This window comes from Thamnophis elegans, chromosome 10 (assembly GCF_009769535.1).
Source record: "Thamnophis elegans isolate rThaEle1 chromosome 10, rThaEle1.pri, whole genome shotgun sequence".
NCBI lineage: Eukaryota > Metazoa > Chordata > Lepidosauria > Squamata > Colubridae > Thamnophis > Thamnophis elegans.
In genome coordinates, this window is record NC_045550.1 from 27,767,372 (window position 1) to 27,789,160 (window position 21,789).

Sequence of the window (21,789 nt, forward strand, 5' to 3'; positions counted from 1 at the left end):
GATATTGTGCTACCAGAAAAAATGTAAATAAAAGTAATAGAACCAATGTAAGTTAAAATCTTACGATACAAACTCTCTACATTTAAAATCACCTGGATTTTAAAGGAATGACTGTATCCGCAAAATAAAATATGCTCTGGTTTTGCCAAAGATACTATTCTTCTGTTTTTAATACACAACTACCAGTAACATTATTGAAGGGTGGCGTGACAGAGGGAGAATCTCTTTTATGTAGTCTATAAACACTGAAACCACCAACAGAGCTCAGTGAAGAATTTCACTTCCTTTCTATAACCTACTCAATTTTTACTTACAGATCTTCTTCCACTCCTAACTGCTGTACATGAGATTTTATTTTCTGCCCAGATGTCTTTACAATAATATTTTCTAGCAAGTGGAAGTCATCCTGGTTAAAAAGCTCCCCAGCTTCCAATGGACCAATAATCTGAAATGAAGATGAAATGGTATGATCATGATCACTACAAAGTAATCTGAACGGGATTTATCCTGCAACAAGCATGGTATCTTAACACGCATTACCATTGGGAATACAACATACAATAGCTTTGCAATTTGGGGGGGGGGGGGAACAGTAAAAAAGGCAATATTCATGTAGATTGGTAGCAGTACTACCCTGCCATATCAGGTGAGATTTCACATGGATGACATTCTGATTATGTCATCCAGGGATAAGAATATTATCTTTCAAAAAGTTTGTTCAGTTTCTCTTAGTATGAGGGCTTATTGATATTTGAGGTTGTACTAACTTTTACGGCCTGCAGGATCAATGTAATGCTTCATTATTTGATCCAATTGTTTTATTTTGGTTTTGTTGCTCTTGTTGCTAACTACCTTGGTATTATAGTAAGCAAATATTTCTACGTTGAATGTCCCAAAGATGCTCTTTCAAGAGGCAACTGGACTTTCTAGTTTTTATTTGAAGACATTTCGCTTCTCATCCGAGAGAGCTGAAAAAGTTTCTTGGATGAGAAGCAAAACATCTTCAAAGAAAAACCAAAGTCCAGTTGCCTCTTGAAAAAGCACTTTTGGGACAACCATGACCTGGATTACTGAGAATCTCCATAGACCTCTACATTGAATGTTTACTGCACACCATTATTAGTAAAAAAAAAAAAAAAGAAAGAAAGAAACATTTCATTGCTAGATGTTAAATTGTATTTCCAATACACAACATTAAACATTTAAAGACTGAAGCTGGGAACAGCTTAAAATAATACAAGCACTTTAAACAGCCGTTAGTGTGGAAAGTAGGACATGAGTACTCTGCAGCAGAAAAAGAGAAGGCAAAATGCCTGGGAAAATAACATAGGTTTGTCTGGAATAGAAAATAATTGAGGGAGGACCAAATCTGCCTCACTGGAAAAGTATTTCAGAACTGGAGGTACAAGGATGGAGAAGGGAGATTCCTTCAGCTTTATAGCAGTCTATTAAGTTCTTTCTCTGCAAATCTTAGTATCACAAAGGAGTTATTCAGGACAACGTATTCTAAGATAAATGCTATTATAAACCCATCCTGAATAATCAGTAACAAGCTGGAGTTGGAACATTTTCGCACAGATTACAATACCACATTTGCCTATAAAAACTGGTCTGATTATTACACTCATGCAGAGAGAAGCAGCTGATTGTTCCCCAATTTTTTGGAGAGGTAATAGCAATAGCAGTAGACTTATATACCGCTTCATAGGCCTTTCAGGCCTCTCTAAGCGGTTTACAGAGAGTCAGCATATTGCCCCCAACAATCTGGGTCCTCAGGTAAACTGAGAAGTGTTTTTTTGGTGTTAGTGCTGAATTTTTTGAAAAGCTTTGGGTTACAGCTATTGCAATCTTGACCACCTTCTGAAAGAGGAAGAACTACTTAATTTTTCCAAACGAAATTTGGTTTTGTAACACATCTTTGTTAGGCTTTGTATATTTATGAGTTTCAGATCTCTGGTTATATTTCTGTATTAATAGCTGTAGGTTACCAAGAGATTGTTATATTATGTGAGGTAAAAAAAATCTAATAAATACATGAATAAATAATAACGGGTCATCAGAACTTCAAGTTCAGAGATAGTGGATTCACAGTTGAAAATCTATAAATGTACACTGTAACAAAGAATATACATAATAATTCTTCTTATTATTAATAATAATTAATAAAATAAGCTTATTTTATCATCTTTTTAGAGTCCCCATAGGACTTAAAATTATGGTCGGGAGTTTGATTTACATTAAAATGAATCCAAAATTAGCATTCTGTTGGGGGGGGGGGGATAGAGTGGAAGTACCACATTAGGACCAAAGATATCTGCAAGCAAAGCCTTTCTCGTTTCATAAATATAATTTGCTCACCCTTCCATTGCTAATCACCGCTTTCTGTCCTTTCTTCAGTTTAAGAACATCCCTGCAGTACACAGCATGTGAAAGAATAAAACCCACTTCAGGAGCTTCGAAGGCCGCTTTAAATGTACTGATTTCCATACCCTAAAAGGGAGGGGGAAATATTTCATTAAAAGACAATGTGATGCATCTTATGCTGTCTGGTTACTTCAGAAGGAAGCTGAAATTTAGAAAGAATGTCATTGTGTTTTGCTATTATTCCTAATGTGTTTATCTGACAGTAAAAAAGCCATCTTCATCACTTACTCCAACAGCAAATTCGGTGATATCTGTTCCAGCCTCCAGCATCTTCGCATTTTCCTCTTTAAGTAATTTTGTGATAAAGTTTTTGGCATTGTTTGATCCCTGTGTCTGCAAGGCTGCCCATATTGCCCTGGCAATGATTGTGTTTTTAGCTGCTGGATCTTCACTGGGATTGTTAATCACACCAATCCGGATAAAATTACTGGATTTCTACAGAAGAAAATGAAATGCAGATTTAAAATATTATTTTACAATTCTTAAATTAAAGAAAGAGCTGTGACAACCAGCAAGCCAGCTTTTTTTTTTAACAGAGATCACCAGTCAGTTTGATATAGTGATTAAAATGCTGACCCAGAAACTAGAAGACTGTGAATTCTGATCCCACCATAGGAATGAAAATCAGCCGGGTGACTTTGGCCAATTAAGCCTGGATTAGATTTCTACATCACTGCACATCAGGGAACATGTGTGTCTGCCGTTCAGGGATGGTTGCATAGGTGCAAATGTGCATTTATATTTCTACAAATGTTAACATTCTGGCTAGGAAGTGCTCAAAGAGGTAGTCAGATCAGCCAGTGAAACATAGGACGTGCACCTCCACACAACACACAGTTAGGGTTTAGGAGATATATGTGTCAGCCCATCTTCAGCCATCTGCAATCTACGCTTATCCATCAACCTCTTCACAGCGTAGCAATGCGGCAACACCTATTGGCAGTTATAGGCAACTCTAAATCAAGCTTCATTCTTTCACAGCCCAACCCATCTCAGCCAGGTTATTGTTGTATGGAAAAATAGGAGAAAGGAATATTAGGCATGTTCACTGCCTTGAGTTATTTATTTAAAAAATGGAAAGAACCTAAAAACTAGTAAGAAGAAATGGAAGATTGAAGACAGTTCTGAAAAAATGGAGCCAATGACCATGGCAGAATGAAGAACTGGCATGATGAGTAAACCAGCTTGTTAGGAATATAATCTAACGGTTGGGTTGGCAATATATAAATCATATAGCAATGCTGTACCTGTTTCTTTAAATCATACTGTAGAATGTGGTTGGCTGCTGTTTTCCTCAATCAGCCATAAGGGGAAGCCAGAATGACTGTTAGCTCTCTGTTTGTTATATGCTGGGCTGATCTGAGTGTTTTTTGGAAGCTGGCTGTTAGAAAGTGCCATGAGCTATTGTAAGTTTTGCAACTGCTAGCAAACTTTGAGTACTGATACCGGACTATGTTATTTGGATTATCCTTTAACTGAAAGACATTGATGACTGACTGTCTTATCTGTGTATGACTTGGACTATTTGATAGACTCTTACCTCTATTTCCACGAAAGTAAAAACCTATTTAAACTGCAGTGTCTCTGTATGCTGGTTTGTGTGTTCTTCAACACAACTCTCACAACGCTTCTCTGAACGTACTCGCTCTCCCAACAGGGAGCTTACCTAACACGGCTGTTTGATAATTCCTCTCCACCCAAGGAGAGCCCACACAGGGCAGTCCCCGTTTGAAAATATAAAAGCCTAACAGTTTTTCTCATCTATCTTCAAAAATCAAACAAGTGTTAAACACAGTCTTCCCCCATTCCCAGTTTTTCAATGAAGATTATTAGTTGCATACTTGGTGTTTGATAGCATCATATAACAGTTGTCTTCCTGATGGTTTATCAAAATCTCCAACAATCCAAAATGTCACTGGCCTGACAAAAGTATCATCTGTGTAATAAAAAGATAAAAGGAATAAAATTGAAGATGATCCTGTCATAATGCATAATGCACACATTGGGCAAAGGCAGTGCACAGAAAGCCATTTTTAGACAATATCAAAATCATTGGGATATTAGTATTTATGAAGAATACTACTTATTTTAAATCAAGCCTATTTTGCAAAGAATGAAAAATAAGCATGTGCATGTGATATCTTATAAAGATGTTATTCTAATGAAATTATTATTACACCACTAATTTCAGAACATTTTTTTAAAAAGTAATATAGAAAACCTGCAAGAAAGTTAAGAGATATGTTAATATTTATACGAATACTATTCATTCAAGTTGTTATTCAAAGATTTCTTTAGAACAATATGCAATTATTTCTCATTCGCAATAAGTCCTAAGCCAGTAAGACTTAAAAGACCACATTCCTTAAAAGATTAAAATTAGTAATAAAACTATGAGAGAGAGAAAGAAACACTCAAGTTCATTACCATAAATTTCCTTGGAGGACATTCCTGACAAAAGTGAAACAGGAAAGAGTGGAAAAACATAAAATTAGTTTACAGAATTGACTTCATTAAATATGCAAGAGCCATTGTAGGGCATATAGTACCCTTATAACCAACTCAAATGCAAATCAACTAAGAATGATTTTTTTTCCTAGCAAAAGAAAAATAAAACTCCGTCTCTCAAAATTGTATCACATCTGATTGAAATAAGGTTTCCCTACCTGCACCAGCATCTGACTTCTATGGTCTGTTCTTTTTAGATGCACTGTTGAACTCCTTTTACTAGAATTATTTTTCTCCCTCGGATGGAAGAAAGACAATAGCCTAAATTGCCCTTTTCTCCCAAAGAAAGCAAACACAGTTGTTGCAGTTCCTTTGCCAGAAATATTGGCAACAATTTGTAGGAATGTTTATACCTAATGTTATTATGTAATGCTTCACTTGTTCTTCTGTTAAACAATTATCTAGCATGGAATCTGCAGCCCACCATACTAGAGTCTTTCAGAGGTATCATCATAACTAGTCACTATTGCCATATTTGATATTTAAAGTCTTTAAGAGGAACAAAATAATACATAGGGATGCTTCACTGTCTTACCAAGGCTCTAAAAGAGTTTCTGCAATGAAACCTAATCTGAAGCTAGCCAGTCAATTTCATGCTCTGTTGGATGAGACTAGCTATCCTCCAAAATTACAATCCCATCATGTCTAAAGAGGTGACTCCTTTAATTAAACTTGATCTATTCCTTCCATAAATAAAACTGAGCGGTTACTGGCCTAAAGTAGGGATGTCAAACTCAAGGCCCAGGGGCTGGATCTAGCCCACGGGACCAACCTAGAAACAGCGAAGGACAAGCCCACAGTGCCTCTGCCAGCAAACATGGAGCTTGGGAAGGCCATCCGTTTTCACTAGCAGAGAGTTGCAGGAGGCCGTCGCAGCCAAAGGCAGAGCTCAGGAGCCTGTTTTTGCCTGCAGAGCGCTTGGGCCGCCACAGACTCCCCAACATGAGTGACATTGAGCTGGCCATGCCACCCCTGCCCACCCAAGCTCAAACACAACCCTGATGCGGCCCTCAATCAAATTGAGTTTGACATCCCTGGCCTAAACCAATTTCTACCGCAGAAGTTAAACAAAATTTTGGAGTAACAAATCCCCGGTTCTCATCTACATTTTCAAGCTTCCATTACAAAAACTCATTCAAGCAGTAACAATAAGAGAATAAGAAAGAATAAGAGAAAGTTGAGGATACACATACACGTAAGACACTGAATGAAATATTTTTAATATAGTTGCTAGTTAAAAATCTGGATGTGCATATTATTTTAATTGGACTACTGAATTTGTTTACTACTTTTCCTCAAATGTTTATGGTGATGTAACAGAATTAAATCAGAAACATCACAGATATAAATATCAATGTAAGATATCAAATATTGTAGGATAGGATAGGATAGGATAGGATAGGATAGGATAGGATAGGATAGGATAGGATAGGGGAGGGGGAGTCATATATCAGCAATAAACAGTAAATATAATTTCTATTAGGCAAAAAGATTACATATCTTCTCCTTTTATTAGCAGGTGTCATAACTATAATAACTGGTAAGATTTATATATATTATCCTAAGCTATGAATGCTGAATTAGTCATAGTGGTTTATTAACACATAATGTTACAATATTATTCACAATTTAAATGATTAAATTCACAGAAAATCCAAACTACATTTTGACTTAGCACAATCTGTGAACTCGGCCACTGTATCTTAATCAGCATATCATGCTTAAAACAAGCAATGATTTATGACAGAATGTGAACAAAGTCAATTTAACAAGTTTGGATTTTTTCTGAAGAATTGCTATGCTTATCTGGCATAAAATTATTATATGTGCATTGGTTCCACAATATTCCTTATTTTTCTCAGCTGCAGATTATGATGATTACGACCAACATGGGTAATAGAGATAAAATTCAATGCTTATTTATAAACAAAGTTGGCAGTTGGCCACAGTTGGATTTATAGAAACAAAGGCATAATATAGCAGGGCAGGAAAGAAGTGGCAAAAAAATTATGTTTTGCAAATAAAAAATAGTATAGTATAGCACAGCGGTCCCCAACCTTCCGGGCTCCGCAGACTGGCAGCAGCAGTGGCATGGAGAGGAAAGAATGGTTTTGTGTGCACCCCTGCCACTTGTACAAATGGAGCTTTGTGTACTTACATGCTCACCTGCTACTTGCAGGGCCCGGTTCCCAATGGGCCGTGGACTGGTAGTGGTCCGCGGACCAGAGGTTGGGGAGCAAACAAAAGATCAGAGGAAAATCATTTCATCTTCCAATGGAACCTTTTTTTTCTAAATTATTCTAAATTATATTGTGCTCCACAGACTACAAAATGTAAATGGAGGTGATTATGTACTAAGATTGAGAGGGAATATGTTTTAAACTAACATAAAGAGTCACCAGAAAACTTGTAAGGCTTCATTAGTCTTTTCAACAAAAGACAACTGTGCATAATATGGTATAAATAATTTCTTCATCAGATGCAATACCCAAAGAAAGAACTCATAACTGTACCTTTTTTGGTTAGGTAAGTCATGCTGTTGGCTATAGCAGCTGTCTTGTCCTTGGAATCCAAGGTACTAAATCTAGCATAATCATCCACGTAGAAATTATCTAGAAAAAATAAATACAACTGTGATAACTCTCAAGAAGAGAAATATCTAACAACATGAGCAAGTAGAATAAATGAGACACCTTATCAGCAAACCATTATAAGCACAAGCATGGTCATATCAACCTTTTAATGTTCGATTTTATAGATCTGACAAAATTAAAACTATCTTTGTACAGTATGCATTGTAGACAAACACGCCTCCTCAAATATGTAAGGGATTCGCATTCTGCAATCATTGCGATCCAGGTGGAATTGTCAATTATTCATCAAAATATTTCTGCCCTCTGCTTTCTTTTAATACCTTCTCAAATTCCCAATGCTGCTTTTGAAGGTTGCGTGATTTCTATTGCTGATTTGAAGAAACTTTCATGTAGGAAAGAAATAAACAAAGCCCCTATATGTGCATTTAAATATTTTTAGGCATGTATGAAGGAACTCTTTGCATCCCTTACATATCTGAGGAGGTATTTTGTTGAACATGTCTTCAATAAAACATCCCAGGTTCAGAAGTCATATTAAATCATTGGCAAATGTGGTGCTCTCTAAAGTTGGTTATTTTCTTGCAGAAATCTACCCAACTAGATAACATCATCAGTACAATAAGGGAATAGGATACTAACTCAGACAAACAAGCTAACAGTAAACAACAGTCTAATTAAGGAACTACTAAGAACATTCCTATCAACACTGACAGGGAAAGTCACTTGTATATAAACAGAGACCAAACCCCACTCCTTCTAGCACTGGTAATATTGCCTAGTTGGATAATGAAACATCTGCAAGAGAAAACCAAGCTCAGAGAGCCTAAATGACTCCGTAGTTCAACTATTGGTATCATTGCTAAATATTAGGTTCCTCTGAAATCATACACATCTTCTTCTCTTCACCTAGTATGACTACAGTAAGAGTTTGTAAATATTGGTTTTGTTTTAAAACAGCATTTCATTTAACCTATGAAAAGCTACATTTAGTTTAAACAATAAACCAGGGTTTCTAATCCTGGGTTTTCTAAACATTCCACAGTGTAAGCTAATCAGTTTCTTGTTTTTCACAATAAAGGAACAATTGCAATTTATTATTAAATTAGAACTGGGGGAAGGGAGAAGCAGGCTCATAAACATTATGTGAAACAATGATTTTTTTTGTTATATTCCAAATCATACTTATTAAAAATTCTTTATATTGGCCTTACTATTTGCAGTTAAATCTAGATAATCTCTGTCAGACATCAATATCCGAGAGTTGATTCTTGGAACAACATTGGGTTGGGTCATGATATATTCAACTACATCCTGATCATTGGACAATTCACCCTGAAACACAAATCAAAATCAAAATGCTGGAATTATTTGGAAAATCAGAATAATTTAAAAATCATTTCTTAAAAAAATTAAAAATCATTTGCATGTTGTATTCTACTATTATAAGATTGCTACCATGTTACTTCTGTACCTCCACTAAAAAGTGATTTATTTCTGTAGTAGCTTACCTCATACTATATTAACTACTTTTGATATGCTGTATACATTGTATATATTCCAATTAAAAATATTTAGTGAAGCAAACAGTGAAGATTGCTTGACAAATCTAGATTTAAAGTTCTTTAAGACAGTGGTCCCCAACCTTTTTATCGCCGCGGACCAGTCAGCCTTTGATAATTTTACCGTGGCCCGCTGAGCGCGCGCAGGGGTGGGGGGGCGTTGTTCGCGACCCTGCGCCCCTGCCTGCCCACCCCCTCCGCCCACAGGGCTCCCGCAAAGCAGTTCTGGGCGCTAGCCCAGAGGGCGGTCATTGGTCGGCATCCTTCAGAGGTGTGGGGAAAGGTGCATGAGCCTGTTCAGGGTGTCCAAGTTCCGGCACGCCGAGGCCAAAGTGGCCCGCAAGGAGGTGGGTGGGCGAGCGTGGTCGTCAGCCGTGCTTACCTCCGGATTGTCTCCCCGGTGAACCGCCGCCCCCACCTGCTGGGACGGGCGGCGGTTCCCTCCTCGCCCCCTCCCCACGGTGGGCTCCATGGGGAGGAAGGGAGCGGCTCTGCCCTCGGCCTCTCGGCGATCCCACTGAAGAGGAACGCCAGCGCTTCCGGAGGCCTGCCCGGCTGCCGGCTGAGCCGTGCTCGCGTGGGCGCCTCACAAGACACGGTCAGGCCTCGCCCAGGGGAACCGCGGCCGCCCTCCCGACTACTTCTTGGCCGCGGGGCAGCTCCGACGAGCCGAAGGGAAGTCGCCGGGACTGCATCCGGGGAAGCCTCGCCCTGCAAATTAGCCGGTCGGGGGGTGAGCAAGGCGGCTTCCCCAAGAGCCCCTCGCTGCGATGAGGCTGGCTGGGCTGGGACCGTATGCCCGCTGCCAACTGGGCTGGGGCTGCTCGGCAGGTGCCTTGTCGCTTTCGCTGCAGCTGGAAAGCGGAACTGCCGGGGTTCGCAGGCCATGCAGCAGCGGGGGATGCGCCGAGCATCGCATGTGGCGAAGCCGGAGCCCTGGCTAGGGAGGGCGGGTTAGCCCTCCTCTCGGCGCCGGAAAAAGCTTCGAAGAGCCTCTTCAAGCGGAGCCGCCTTGGCCGCTGAAGCTTCCGGCTGCAGAGGAAGCGCCCGAAGGGCTGTTTCTGCGAGGCTCCTGTTCTCTGCGTTGACGCCTGTTTTGTTCTCGGGGCTTCCGTTTCCCCGCAGCGGGGCTGCCTGGGACAGCAAACACCCGGCTTCCGCGGCCCGGTGCCAGGTACTCCACGGCCCGGCACCGGTCCGCGGACCGGGGGTTGGGGACCACTGCTTTAAGAAACACAAAATAAGCTGTAACACAAAAATATTCGAACAATTTCTTGAAACTCTTGATAATGAGAAATCTAACTTACCAGGTACACAGCTCTTTGGAAATAGCTAGTGGTTTCTAAGATTTTATGCATAGTTACTGTTTCTAATTCATCTGGATCCAGTTGTTCTTTTTGAAGTGGCATTCCGTTAAAAAGTACAATGGGTAGAGGACCAACCCCAGTCTGTTCATAGTAAGTATATCCTTCCTAAAATACAAAGAAGACAGAGAAAGTACAATGACTCCTATTTTCAATTACTACATACTCCATTAATAGGTTTTATGAATAAATTGTACCAACATAGCACAATATCCTTATTGTACTCATTATTTATGCAGTATTATTTATCTATTCAATCTAATTTAAATGCAAACACCTGGAAGAAATATTCTATAGGTAGACCAGATAGCCAGTAGAATTAGTAGCTCCTTATATATTTAAGAGATATGTGATAAAAGAATTTTGTGCTAAAATATCATCTATAGAAATGAGCTGAAAGCAGGCTAGATAATTCTGGTAATTGAAGTTCACACATCTTAAAGTCGCAAGTCTGAAAAACACTGATATAGGTACAATAATGAAAATAAACTTTTAAAATAATTTCCCCAAAATTCAAAGCTCAGACATCTCCTATCTAATCCAGGTGTGATGGTACTACTATTTAAAGAATTCCCAACCATAATGGATAATACTGACATATCAGGGGAGAGGGTACATTTGGTGAATATACATATTAAGTACCATGCATAGAACTAACTCATCACAATGGTTTTCTAATTTCAATAATGAAAGAAGTTTGCACTGCTTGCTTCTTATTCTACCTGTATTTTGATATATAATCTTCAGAGTACCTATACTTTATTTCCCACATAGGAAATTATTTTACTAACTTTATATATGCTTTATATACTGAAGTTAAAAAGTATAAATAGTAACAATAATATGAATTCCTTACCTTCCTATTTTGATCGTAGGCAGAATCAATTCCTAAGATGCTGTTTACTTCTACATAGGGATACTGTTTTTCAAGAACACTAATCACATGTTCCACCTTCAATTTTTCTCCTGCATTCACTTTATTATACATCTGTAACGGGAAATGTGAAACAAACAATCTTCAGAATATTACTGAAACATCTCTCTTGGAACACCTACTTGACATCACTTTTTCTCTTCCTCCAAACTAGTTCAAAACTGGCCATTGATGTCTAGTGTTTTGTTTTTTACTCACTCCCCATCCACCCCCAATGATATATATCTACACAACACAGTGTAGGAGTACTGTATCTTTTTAATCTCACAAATATGTTCAGTATTTTGTATAGGAACACAATACGGTTAATACTGATTTATTGGATGGTTGTGTAATTCTCAAAATTAGTGTATCACAAAACACACATTTTAAAATGCATTAAACACTGTTCTTGTTAGAATTCTTATAGGTTCTTATTGATGAAACAATTTTTCCTTCTGAGTTTTCCCTGAAGAAAATGTCTAGTATGTATAGTCTGACCTCATGAAGGGATAATGAAGTTAGTTTGATTTAAATGGGCCTCTAGAAGAGAATCATTTGTGAAAATAAACACCATTAAAGTTAGGAGAGATGGAAATATTCCTTTCTGTACAATGTATATGAGTCTTCTCTAAGAGATAGCTAATTGCTCATAGCATAGATATAACAGCAATGAAGGAAAGAGAAAAGAAAGTGGAAACTGAAAGAGAAATTTTAACAAACTTCCTGAAAGGTATATATTGTCCTTCACTGGTATCAGTATAATTACAGAATGAGGAGGAGAAATGAAGATGCATTGGGTAATGTTATATTTCTTTTTCTTAGACAAATCATAGGTAGTCCAGTTTATCCTGAACAATAAAGAAAGATCCTTTGCCTTTCCAGAAGGAAGTATTTTTAGAAACAAATAGGCTTTAGGTACAAACTGACTTTAACTCTTTTAAGATTATTATACACTGCCCAGAGTCACTTTCCGTGAGATGGGGAGCCATATATATTTGATTAAACTAAATAAACAAACCCAATAATACCAAAGAGATAACGTGGGTATCTCTTCTCATTATCACACCCAAGGGTCAAAATATTGAAATATATTTACATTCGTATGGGACAGATTACTCACAGATATAATTGTCTGAAATGCATAATTCGTATCTACTTCCTGTGCCACATAATTATATGCTCGAAGGAGAGCAACTCCAGCATCTTGTAAACCATCAACGTCTTCAGAATTATCAACTACAAAGACCAGGCCAACCCTATTTAAAAAAAGGATTAAACCATATTCAAAAATTGAAAGCATGAACACTATTGGTACATGATTCAACAGCAATGTCCATCATTTCAGTAAATGCAGATTCTGTCCATTCCTTAACTGCAACCAAGACAATGGAAATGATTATGGATCTACCAAGCATAAACAAACCACTTAATCTCTGCTGTTATTAAATATGTTAATATTCTGAAAGTTATATACAGCTAAAATTTGGAATGATGAGAATATTACTCAACTTCAAAAATAAACACAAAACGTTCTTAAACATGATAGATAACTTTGTAGGCAGACCAAATCATATGCTAGTTGCAGTGCTAGCTAACCTTTTCCGGACCGAATGGCCAAAGCCCCAAAATGCAATGTGCACCTCCCCTCGCAGGCCCTCCCCACATATATGTGTTCCCCCCACACACTCCCTGCACATGCACATGTGGGGGCACCACATGTGCCTGCCCCATGCATGCATGTGGAGGGGCACACTTGCCCCACCCCCGTGCATGCATGGCAGAGACCCAAAGACAGCTGGCCAGAGGGATGCACATGTGCATGCATGGCAGAGCCAACTGGGGCGATGGCTCGCGTGGCATCAGAGCGGGCTCTGCTTGCCACTTCTGGCATGTATGCCATAGGTTCGCCCACACAGTGCTAGTGCAATAACAAAACCAACATACAGAAATGGTGAGGCATGGAAAAATGTTCTGATATATATAAATGTTCTGATATATATAATTCATATTTGTCAACAAACTCAAAAGGGCTCTATTTCATTTTCCCCAGATGGCTAGGAAAAGGACGTGGGAAGATTGCATGAATACTAATGAGACTTTCAACCTCCTGAAATGTTTTCTTTTCTCAGGCTCAAAAAGGGGAATAGATGAGAATATTACTCAGCTTCAAAAACAAACATAAAAGTTCTGAATGGAAAAAGCTGCCATTTTACCTCAGTGGTATATGGTTAGACAGGAACATTTCAGCCACACCCAGCAATTCTGCTGAACTCTCATGGGATGGATTTAGGAGAAGCACCTGAAAGCATAACAAAATTAGGAATATGAATTTCATTCAATATTTCTGAAACATTTCAATGTACAATTAGGTCTAGCAAAAGCAAACAAGCCAAAATATAAAATAGGTCTGCCTAATATATAATTGTGCCCATGTGCAGCCAAATTCCGAAGTTTTTTCAATTAGGGCTTCAGCTGTCTAATAATTAGATTTTTAGCCTGCATGTCCAAATATCAAATTAAAGCAATTTACAAATCCATGGCACGAATAACTACAATAGCCTTCCCAGTTCATATACTTTTCCTTTTCCACATGGTTAATCCTAACATCCTGTTTCTTGTAGACAAGAATTTGTCGTGACAGCTAGAACAATGAACTCTGGATAGAATTAAAATGAGATAACATAACAACTGCAGTTTCTGAAGCTAGTTTACTATTATTAATAATTACTATTATTCCTAGTTTTTAAGAAAGTTATAATTAATTAAATGCAGAAGAATCTTCTCCTTTCAGCTATATATTTCATACAAACAAATGAACAAATGCAGACTTCACAAGTTAATATTGGGTGGACTATTCTCTCAAATTTGCCAGATGATTCATGAAAGAATGTCATCTTTTAAAATTATAATTAGCCTCAAGAATACAATGAACACCAAGAATAAAATTGAAGTATCTGATCCAAATCCCCTATTAGAAGGCAAAAGATAAGCAAATATAAACCCATCATCTCTTGGATATTAAGAATACAGTTAGTGTAAACTAATATTACTCACAAAATTATGGAAGTTTTTTCTTATTTGTCGGATCACACCAGGGAAAGTAGGACGAAGCAGTTCTTGGACACTGGAAGGCCAGGAATTGTATTTGCTGTCGATTTCAAGATTATTGATCCACTAAAAAAGAACAAATTCCCAAGATTAAAACAAGCTTTTCTAAGCAGATCCTTTAAGCACAACTCCATATTCCCATTAGCATGGCCATTATAGATAGGTCAGTACAATTGGAAAATATTAAGTTAGAGAAAGGTGAGCTAAATTTTGCCACTTTACCTTACGTTTAGAGATCACACTTAAATGAAACAATGAAATGCAATAGAGATTAAATGAAAATGTTGGGTGTGAATAAATGCTATTGTATATGTAATATTATAATACTGCGATACAGCATTATTTTTCCACTATTTCCATCTTAATATTCCATACAGCAAACATAGAACAAAGTTGCCCAGTCTTAGGGCTTCTTTGCTAAAGTGCAAATTCTCTGCACACAGAATTTATTCTACTTCTCCTAGCAATACCATTGGAGTCCTCGCATCACCATAATGTAGACAGAGCATATACTTACTGAAATTGCGCTGTTTCTGATATCTACAGCATAGTCAGAGTCAGAAGGCTGGATGTTCAACTTCAGCACATTGTGCATGGAATGCCCAACAATTCCTAAACTATGCAGCCCTTCCATAACACGAGCTTCATTCCTCAGGACATCAAATAAGCTACAAAAATCACAAATCAGATCACATTAAATTTTAAAACATGGGTACTCATGTACTCTAGTCTTTTAGAATTATTATACTTAATTCTAAGCAAGAAGGAACATTCTGAAGAGTTCATACCTAAATATATCCTGTGTATCTAGATCTATATGCAGTCCATTGATGAATAGGGCCGAATCTCCCAACTGTAAACCTAAAGTCCCTTTGAAGTACTGGAAAAAGAGTGTAAGAAAGCCATTAATACAATTTGAGGAATTGAAATTGGCCATGTTTATATAGGTTTCTCAAACCGTTCACCCATAAAGATATCAAATTGTTCATGCATATACATTTACATGCAATTCTCATCCACACTGAAGGATTTGAGTTTGGTTGGCCTAACCTTCCCATTTTGAGTTAATTCATTTTGTCTATTTTCCTACTATTTAATAAAATGACAATATGCTATACCAGTTTGATCATATACAGTGAAATAAATGGTTGGGCTTTCTGCAGAAACAGAATAATGGGAGAATACATTTTAAAATCATCATAGTCTTGCTGTCTGTAGTGAGTCATAATAATCATGAGATGATTTTCACTTTAAGCGAGCAGCTGATCTGATTCACTTTCATGTCAGCATCAAGAGGTTAACATTTTGTAAAGAACATGGTTACTTACTCCCTCTTTGCTATGCATTTTACTTCTATTATTTGTAAGATTTGAATTTATATGCCCATATGAAGGAGGTAAGATGAAGGAAGACTCAATTCAGCCTTTTCAAACCTGGTATTCTCCCGAAGTATTAATACTGTACAGTAGCTCTACCAACATAACTGCAAGGTGCCAGTTTGGAGAAGCCTACACATTATCTACTTACCCACGGGTATATAAATAAAATGTTTATTTAAAATTTTAAATATAGAGTCATAAAAATAAATTTATTTGAGATAAATATAACCAGCGTAGAGATTTAGTGTAGTTTTTAAAAAGGAAAGAAATAACAACTAGCTTTAAGATCTATGACTACCAACAACAGTTGAACGGCCTTAAAGATTTCAAAATGGTCGATGAAAAAGAAAATTTTATCCCTTAAGACAAGGTGTTCTACACAAACGTAAAGGCTTTCATGTATGGCAACATCTAATATGATGGCTGAATTAAATCTAAGTTGAACAGTTACAGTCATCACAGATAAATAATATATGCATGTTAAATCAGCTAAAATGATGAATTTGGCCATTATCTTTCATCTTTTCAAGAAAAGAAAAAAAAAGAAAGCAATATTTCTACCATCTGACTTGGAATTTTAAGAGCTGCAATCCCAGTCTATCTAGATAGTACCAGGTTGGGTGGATATCTATTTAAAGCAAGTCAAAAGAGAATGTCCTCAATCATAAATGACTGCTCTGTTTTGGTCAGACATCAGGTTATCTTAAGTTTATTCCATCATTTATTTCCTTAGTGTTGTGACAATCCAATTCCTCTGGAGTAATTCTATTTCTAGAATGGGACTCTTGAGAGCTCATTAAATAGTCTTATCCCTGAGTATTTTTCACAGTCTATGTTCCCATAATGACAGGACAAAAAATGAAACAAATATTAGGCAGCAGTTGTCAGACAAAAGATAGCTTTGGTTTGAAGAGGCAGATTATAAATACATAGATGGAAAGGGGTTCACAGTATTTATTCTGCCAATTAGATCTGTATTGAATTAATCCAGTAACAGTTCCCATTGAACCATAAATCTTGACAGAAGTGGGGAATTTATTTAAAGGCACAAATGTAACAACATTAATTTCTGTAATATGACCTAATTTAAAAATGTCTAAATCTTCTAGCTTTCATTTTGTGTGGTACAATATACATGTCTCATGAGTAATCTTTGTTATCTCAAAGGAAATATTTAGAATCAAACTAGTTATGAATACATTGACTCAATATTTCTGAGCATTTAGAACTAACAACAATGCAGAAACCAAGTTTTTTTACAGCCAAAGAAAAAAACAATACTATTCATTCTAATACTGCAGATTTTAGCTACAGCAGTATAATCAAATGTTCATTCAGCCGAGACAAAATTTGCCCATGGCCTCCCTATTATTGGCTCTTCCTGTATTTCTCCTCCTCAGGTAATCATAGCCCCATATCATTGCTCACATAAACTGTACTTCAACATACTCTGAAGAAAACTGGTTACCAAGTTAACATGCAAAATGTTCAAAGTCTTGCAAGAACTTATCAATTAAAACTATCATTTCACGGCGGGTGGGGGGAGTTATGATTATATATAAGTTTGAGATACTTTTAATATTTTTGTGTGAAAAGAGGTACTGTGCAATTATTCTGCTTTTTTAAATCGCGAACAAGAGTTGCATAAATTTAAAATATATAAAATGTAGTAAGCATTTTATTAGTACAATCTATTCTTAAAAGAACTATTTGTTTGAAAGTACTTAGTGGTATAAAAAGTTGCTTTGACAGAAAGGGAGAACAGGAATCTGGCAATAAATACTGTAGTGTATACGAACAGATGACTAGTTCACCTTAATGTCCAATTAGGACATATCCCCACTTAACTATGAAACTATCCCTATGCACATACTCTTACCTTTTGGTTCTCTTCAATTTCTGACCTCAGTTCTGAAGGAACAACTGTCTTTGTTATTGCCCTACAAAAAGCCAAATACTCCATTAAATCATTGTCTCAATTCAGTTTTTCTTTTACTAAATTAAGCTTACTGACAAGTACATCTAAGTATTATGGCTAGAAAGAGGTCCAGATAATCCAATCCCTCCAGGAGTCCTCTGGAACTATACATTAATCTCAACAACCTTTCTTAAAATAGGAACATTGGAAACTGAATAAAAATTATCTACATCCATCGGGTCTAGCAATGGCTTCTTAAAGGAGGCAAACAACCATGTCTTTCAAGGCAAGCAGAACTACTCTCTCTTACAAAAAGGTGCTGCGTGGACTCAACCAAATGTCTGGTCCCTGGTTACCAAGCAAGGAAATAGAAATTCAAGGAGGGAATTTATCCTGATTAGCCACAAGGGAATGGACTATTCTAAAAAGATTCCTGGCTGGCTCTCCCCAGATACATTAAGGATAGAAAAGCTTAAAGAAAGGCTTTTATCTGCACTGAACCAGATTCATACTTTTTTCCCCCAAAGCGCTACGAATGTTTTATACTGCTTCATCACCCAGAGTTCCTCTGAAAATCAGGCAGCCTTTCTGAATGCAAGCACCTAAGGCGAATACATAGGTATAATCCAGTTCAAAGCTATTGTCGTCATCTCATTCCAAGCAGCACCTAGGACCTTGGCTGAGTCATGTACTACGACCCTAGGAACAACCCCAAGCTCCTTCTTAAGCCCATGAGGGTCCATCATACACATAGGGTGGACTGATCAAATACAAATGGATATATTGCCAAAGGGAAATTCCAATATTGTTTACCTTCCCCAAAAATATTTTTTCATATATTACAATGAAGACTCTTCGCTGTTCCCTTAACTCATCTTATGTATATATCTACTTAAGAGCAGCAAGAATAATTACCTAGCCTTTGTAGGAAAATTTTGACTCAGATCTTTCATGACTGTCAAAGCATCCATTGTGGGAGCAGCCAGAATACGAGCAGCAGTTTGGAAACTTAAATCTATAAATGAAAACAACAGGTTCAATCAATAGTTAATTCTTTTAAATCAAGCATATAGGTTGATAGGCTCATACTTGGGGACTTTCACTCTATCAAGCTAGTATATTAATCATTTCATTTTTAAGTACTTAAAAAATACAGGCAAACTGTAATTTTATCTCAAAAAGGTCACCCAAAGTAAATATATTACCCAATTTCATAAGCATACCAATACCTCTTTAAATTATATTCTTAAACACACCTGGATAAACCCAATGAACAATATTATATACTATAAAGTGATAATGTGTCTGTAAGAGAAATTGTGTGAAATTCCCCATCTTTCCAATGATTTTCTATCTATGAATTTTCTGATTTTCTGCCTAATCCCAATTGACTATAAATTAATAGGTGAAAAGTGCTTTGAAGTTGCTTTATTGAACTATGATCACAGAGTGTTCTCTGTAGAACAACAAACTTCACAAGCAAGCAAAGAAACATTTTATCAATTTGATTACAGACATCTTCTTGAATACCTTAATATAAAGAAATGACAATTGTCAAACTGTAATTGGCTAATAAGATTTAAAAAACAACTTGGCTTTGAAGTTGTTTTTTTATCTTATTAAACACCTGCATGCCTACACCCACATATCACAAACTTACTGTATTTGTTTCTATTCCTATATAATCCATGCTCTTATCTGCATTTTACAATAGTTTTGAACAAGCTCTTTTTCAAATGTTTTAAACCGTTTTAGCATATTCTAAATGCATTTTAATATGGCTTCATATGTCTGCCAATATCTGCTTGCTTTGAGTTCCTGCAAAGTTTCAGTATATAGAAGAAACAAATCTTGCATAACTTCCAAACACATTTGTATGTGTGAATAATTTTGTTGTCACAAGAATACTTCGTGCTGAAGTTACAGAACTACTTCCAAAGCAAGGATGTGATCAATTTGTAATCAGACAACTGATCACAAATTTACATTGAGTATAATTTTGAAATTTGCCCAATACAGACCCGAGACAAATCTATTAAGGGCAGATTACCTTGCAACTGCCACACTTTTAATGGTGCCATTTCATTGGTGCTTTCCACAAGATGCTTTCTTAATTCTTTCAGTTCTTCTTCCAAATGGGGATGTGATTGCCTGAAAGGGCAAAAAACATCAGACAATCAATCTCAATCATCAAACAAACAAAAACTGCCCTGGTCAATATGAATTTAGGTTAACTTTCCACTATCTTATACATTTTAGTTTTGGGAAACACAAAACTGAAAGCCACTTTTTAGAATGTTTGATTTGGAAATATAAAAAAAGAAAGCTCAGTAGGCTTATCCACGTATACAATGATATACCTTAATTTTCCAAACAGAAATCCTTGCACCTCATCAATTGGGTCACTGTCACCTATTACTGTTGAATTTATATCTGTACCTGCAAAAATATGAACAACATGTAAATTATGAAGTTATTCTAAAAAACAGGAAACAGTCAATAACAGAGAAGATAGGCTAGGACAAAAGCAAGTCATTTCTATTTTTCTAATATGAGGATAATCACTATACTTTCTAAAATATAATGATCCCATTTCTTAAGAATTTCATATAATGATTTTGATTTTGTATCCTGTTATCAAGGCCACATTCTATCTGGGTGGCAATTTCCAATTATTCCTACTACCTTGATTGTTCTGCTTTTATGCTGTCTCATCAACCCCAACATATCTATGGACTATAAAGGAGATTGATGTTGAAAACTTTTCTCTTAACTAAAAGAAGTCACTTATTTAAGTCATTCAGGACTTAAAACGGACACCTAACATCAAAAACATCATCAAAAAAGCACAACAAAGAATGTTCTTCCTATACCAATTCAGAAAACTCAGATTGCCCAAGGAGCTGCTGATACAGTTCTACAAAGGAATTATTGAGTCTGTCATTTGCACCTTTATAACTGTCTGGTTTGGCACAGCAACCAAACAACACAAACACAGACTTCAATAGATAATTAGGACTGCAGAAAAAATAACTGCAACCAGCCTGACTTCCGTTGAGGACCTATATACTGCACAGGCCAGGAGGGCTGTAAAAATATCTAGACCGCTCATATCCTGAACATAAACTGTTTCAACTTCTTCCCTTAAGACGACACTATAGAGCATTGCATATCAAACAACTAGACACAGGGACAGCTTTTCCCCCCATGACATCATTCTGCTAAACAACTAATTCCCTCAACACTGTCTTGTGCCCTGGGATGTCAAACCACTTAGTAGGGCTGTATTACTATTATCCTTCTCATCTTTCCTATTAGATACCTATTTCCTTAGCTTCTTATGATTTTGCTGTTTGTATCTTATGATTTATGCTAATTGCTTCTTTTATATCCTATGACTATTACTGAGTGTTGTATCTTATGATATATGATTGAATCTTATGATTATGATCATGATTTATTACTAGTTACCTGTATGTGCACTGAGAGTTTATGTACCAGAGACAAATTCCTTGTGTGTCCAATTACACTTGGCCAATAATGAATTCAAATCTGTTCTGTTCTGTTGTGTTCTATTCTATTCTATTTCTACTCTACTTGCCTCAAAAACAATCAGAATATTTTTATTAGTAGTCAAATAAGACATTTTGAAAAGTCAACACATTCTCATGTATTTTCAAGATTTTAAAGCCATTAATAATAATCAGGATATTGATGAAATATGGCAATTTTTGTTTTAGGGGGATGCCATTAAGCACTTTCTGGACATATCATTGCAGTTTTCTTGGCAAGGTTTTTCAGAAACAGTTTGCCATTTCTTTCTTCTAGGACTTGCTGGGAGAGGGTGACTGATCCAAAGTCACCCTGCTGGCTTTGTATCTAAGGTAGGATTAGAATTTACTGTTTATAGTTTCTAGCTTTAACCATTACACCAAAGAGAAATCCATCAGAAGCCAGTAGCAAATCATACAACAAATCAGTGTTAATCAATGTTACGTCAAGGAACTGGATACCATCTT

At 36.7% G+C, this 21,789-nt stretch overlaps 1 protein-coding gene across 2 annotated transcripts in view; it reads right to left on the reverse strand.

Annotated features, from left to right (window-relative positions):
• The window catches only part of UGGT1 (UDP-glucose glycoprotein glucosyltransferase 1), a 58,028-nt gene that overhangs the window by 23,171 nt on the left and 13,068 nt on the right, over positions 1 to 21,789 (reverse strand). The window contains exons 8-25 of one of the 2 annotated variants that reach the window (XM_032225240.1): positions 20,131 to 20,209; positions 19,821 to 19,921; positions 18,686 to 18,785; positions 17,732 to 17,792; positions 15,262 to 15,353; positions 14,991 to 15,141; positions 14,420 to 14,539; positions 13,579 to 13,664; positions 12,486 to 12,621; positions 11,306 to 11,437; positions 10,393 to 10,557; positions 8,738 to 8,858; positions 7,446 to 7,544; positions 4,852 to 4,875; positions 4,266 to 4,360; positions 2,653 to 2,859; positions 2,359 to 2,490; positions 315 to 445 (exon numbers count right to left, since the gene is read on the reverse strand). In XM_032225240.1, the coding sequence (XP_032081131.1) occupies positions 315 to 445; positions 2,359 to 2,490; positions 2,653 to 2,859; positions 4,266 to 4,360; positions 4,852 to 4,875; positions 7,446 to 7,544; positions 8,738 to 8,858; positions 10,393 to 10,557; positions 11,306 to 11,437; positions 12,486 to 12,621; positions 13,579 to 13,664; positions 14,420 to 14,539; positions 14,991 to 15,141; positions 15,262 to 15,353; positions 17,732 to 17,792; positions 18,686 to 18,785; positions 19,821 to 19,921; positions 20,131 to 20,209 (2,032 nt within the window). The remainder of the gene's footprint in view (positions 1 to 314; positions 446 to 2,358; positions 2,491 to 2,652; positions 2,860 to 4,265; positions 4,361 to 4,851; positions 4,876 to 7,445; positions 7,545 to 8,737; positions 8,859 to 10,392; positions 10,558 to 11,305; positions 11,438 to 12,485; positions 12,622 to 13,578; positions 13,665 to 14,419; positions 14,540 to 14,990; positions 15,142 to 15,261; positions 15,354 to 17,731; positions 17,793 to 18,685; positions 18,786 to 19,820; positions 19,922 to 20,130; positions 20,210 to 21,789) is intronic. The other variant, XM_032225242.1, reaches the window with a different exon arrangement.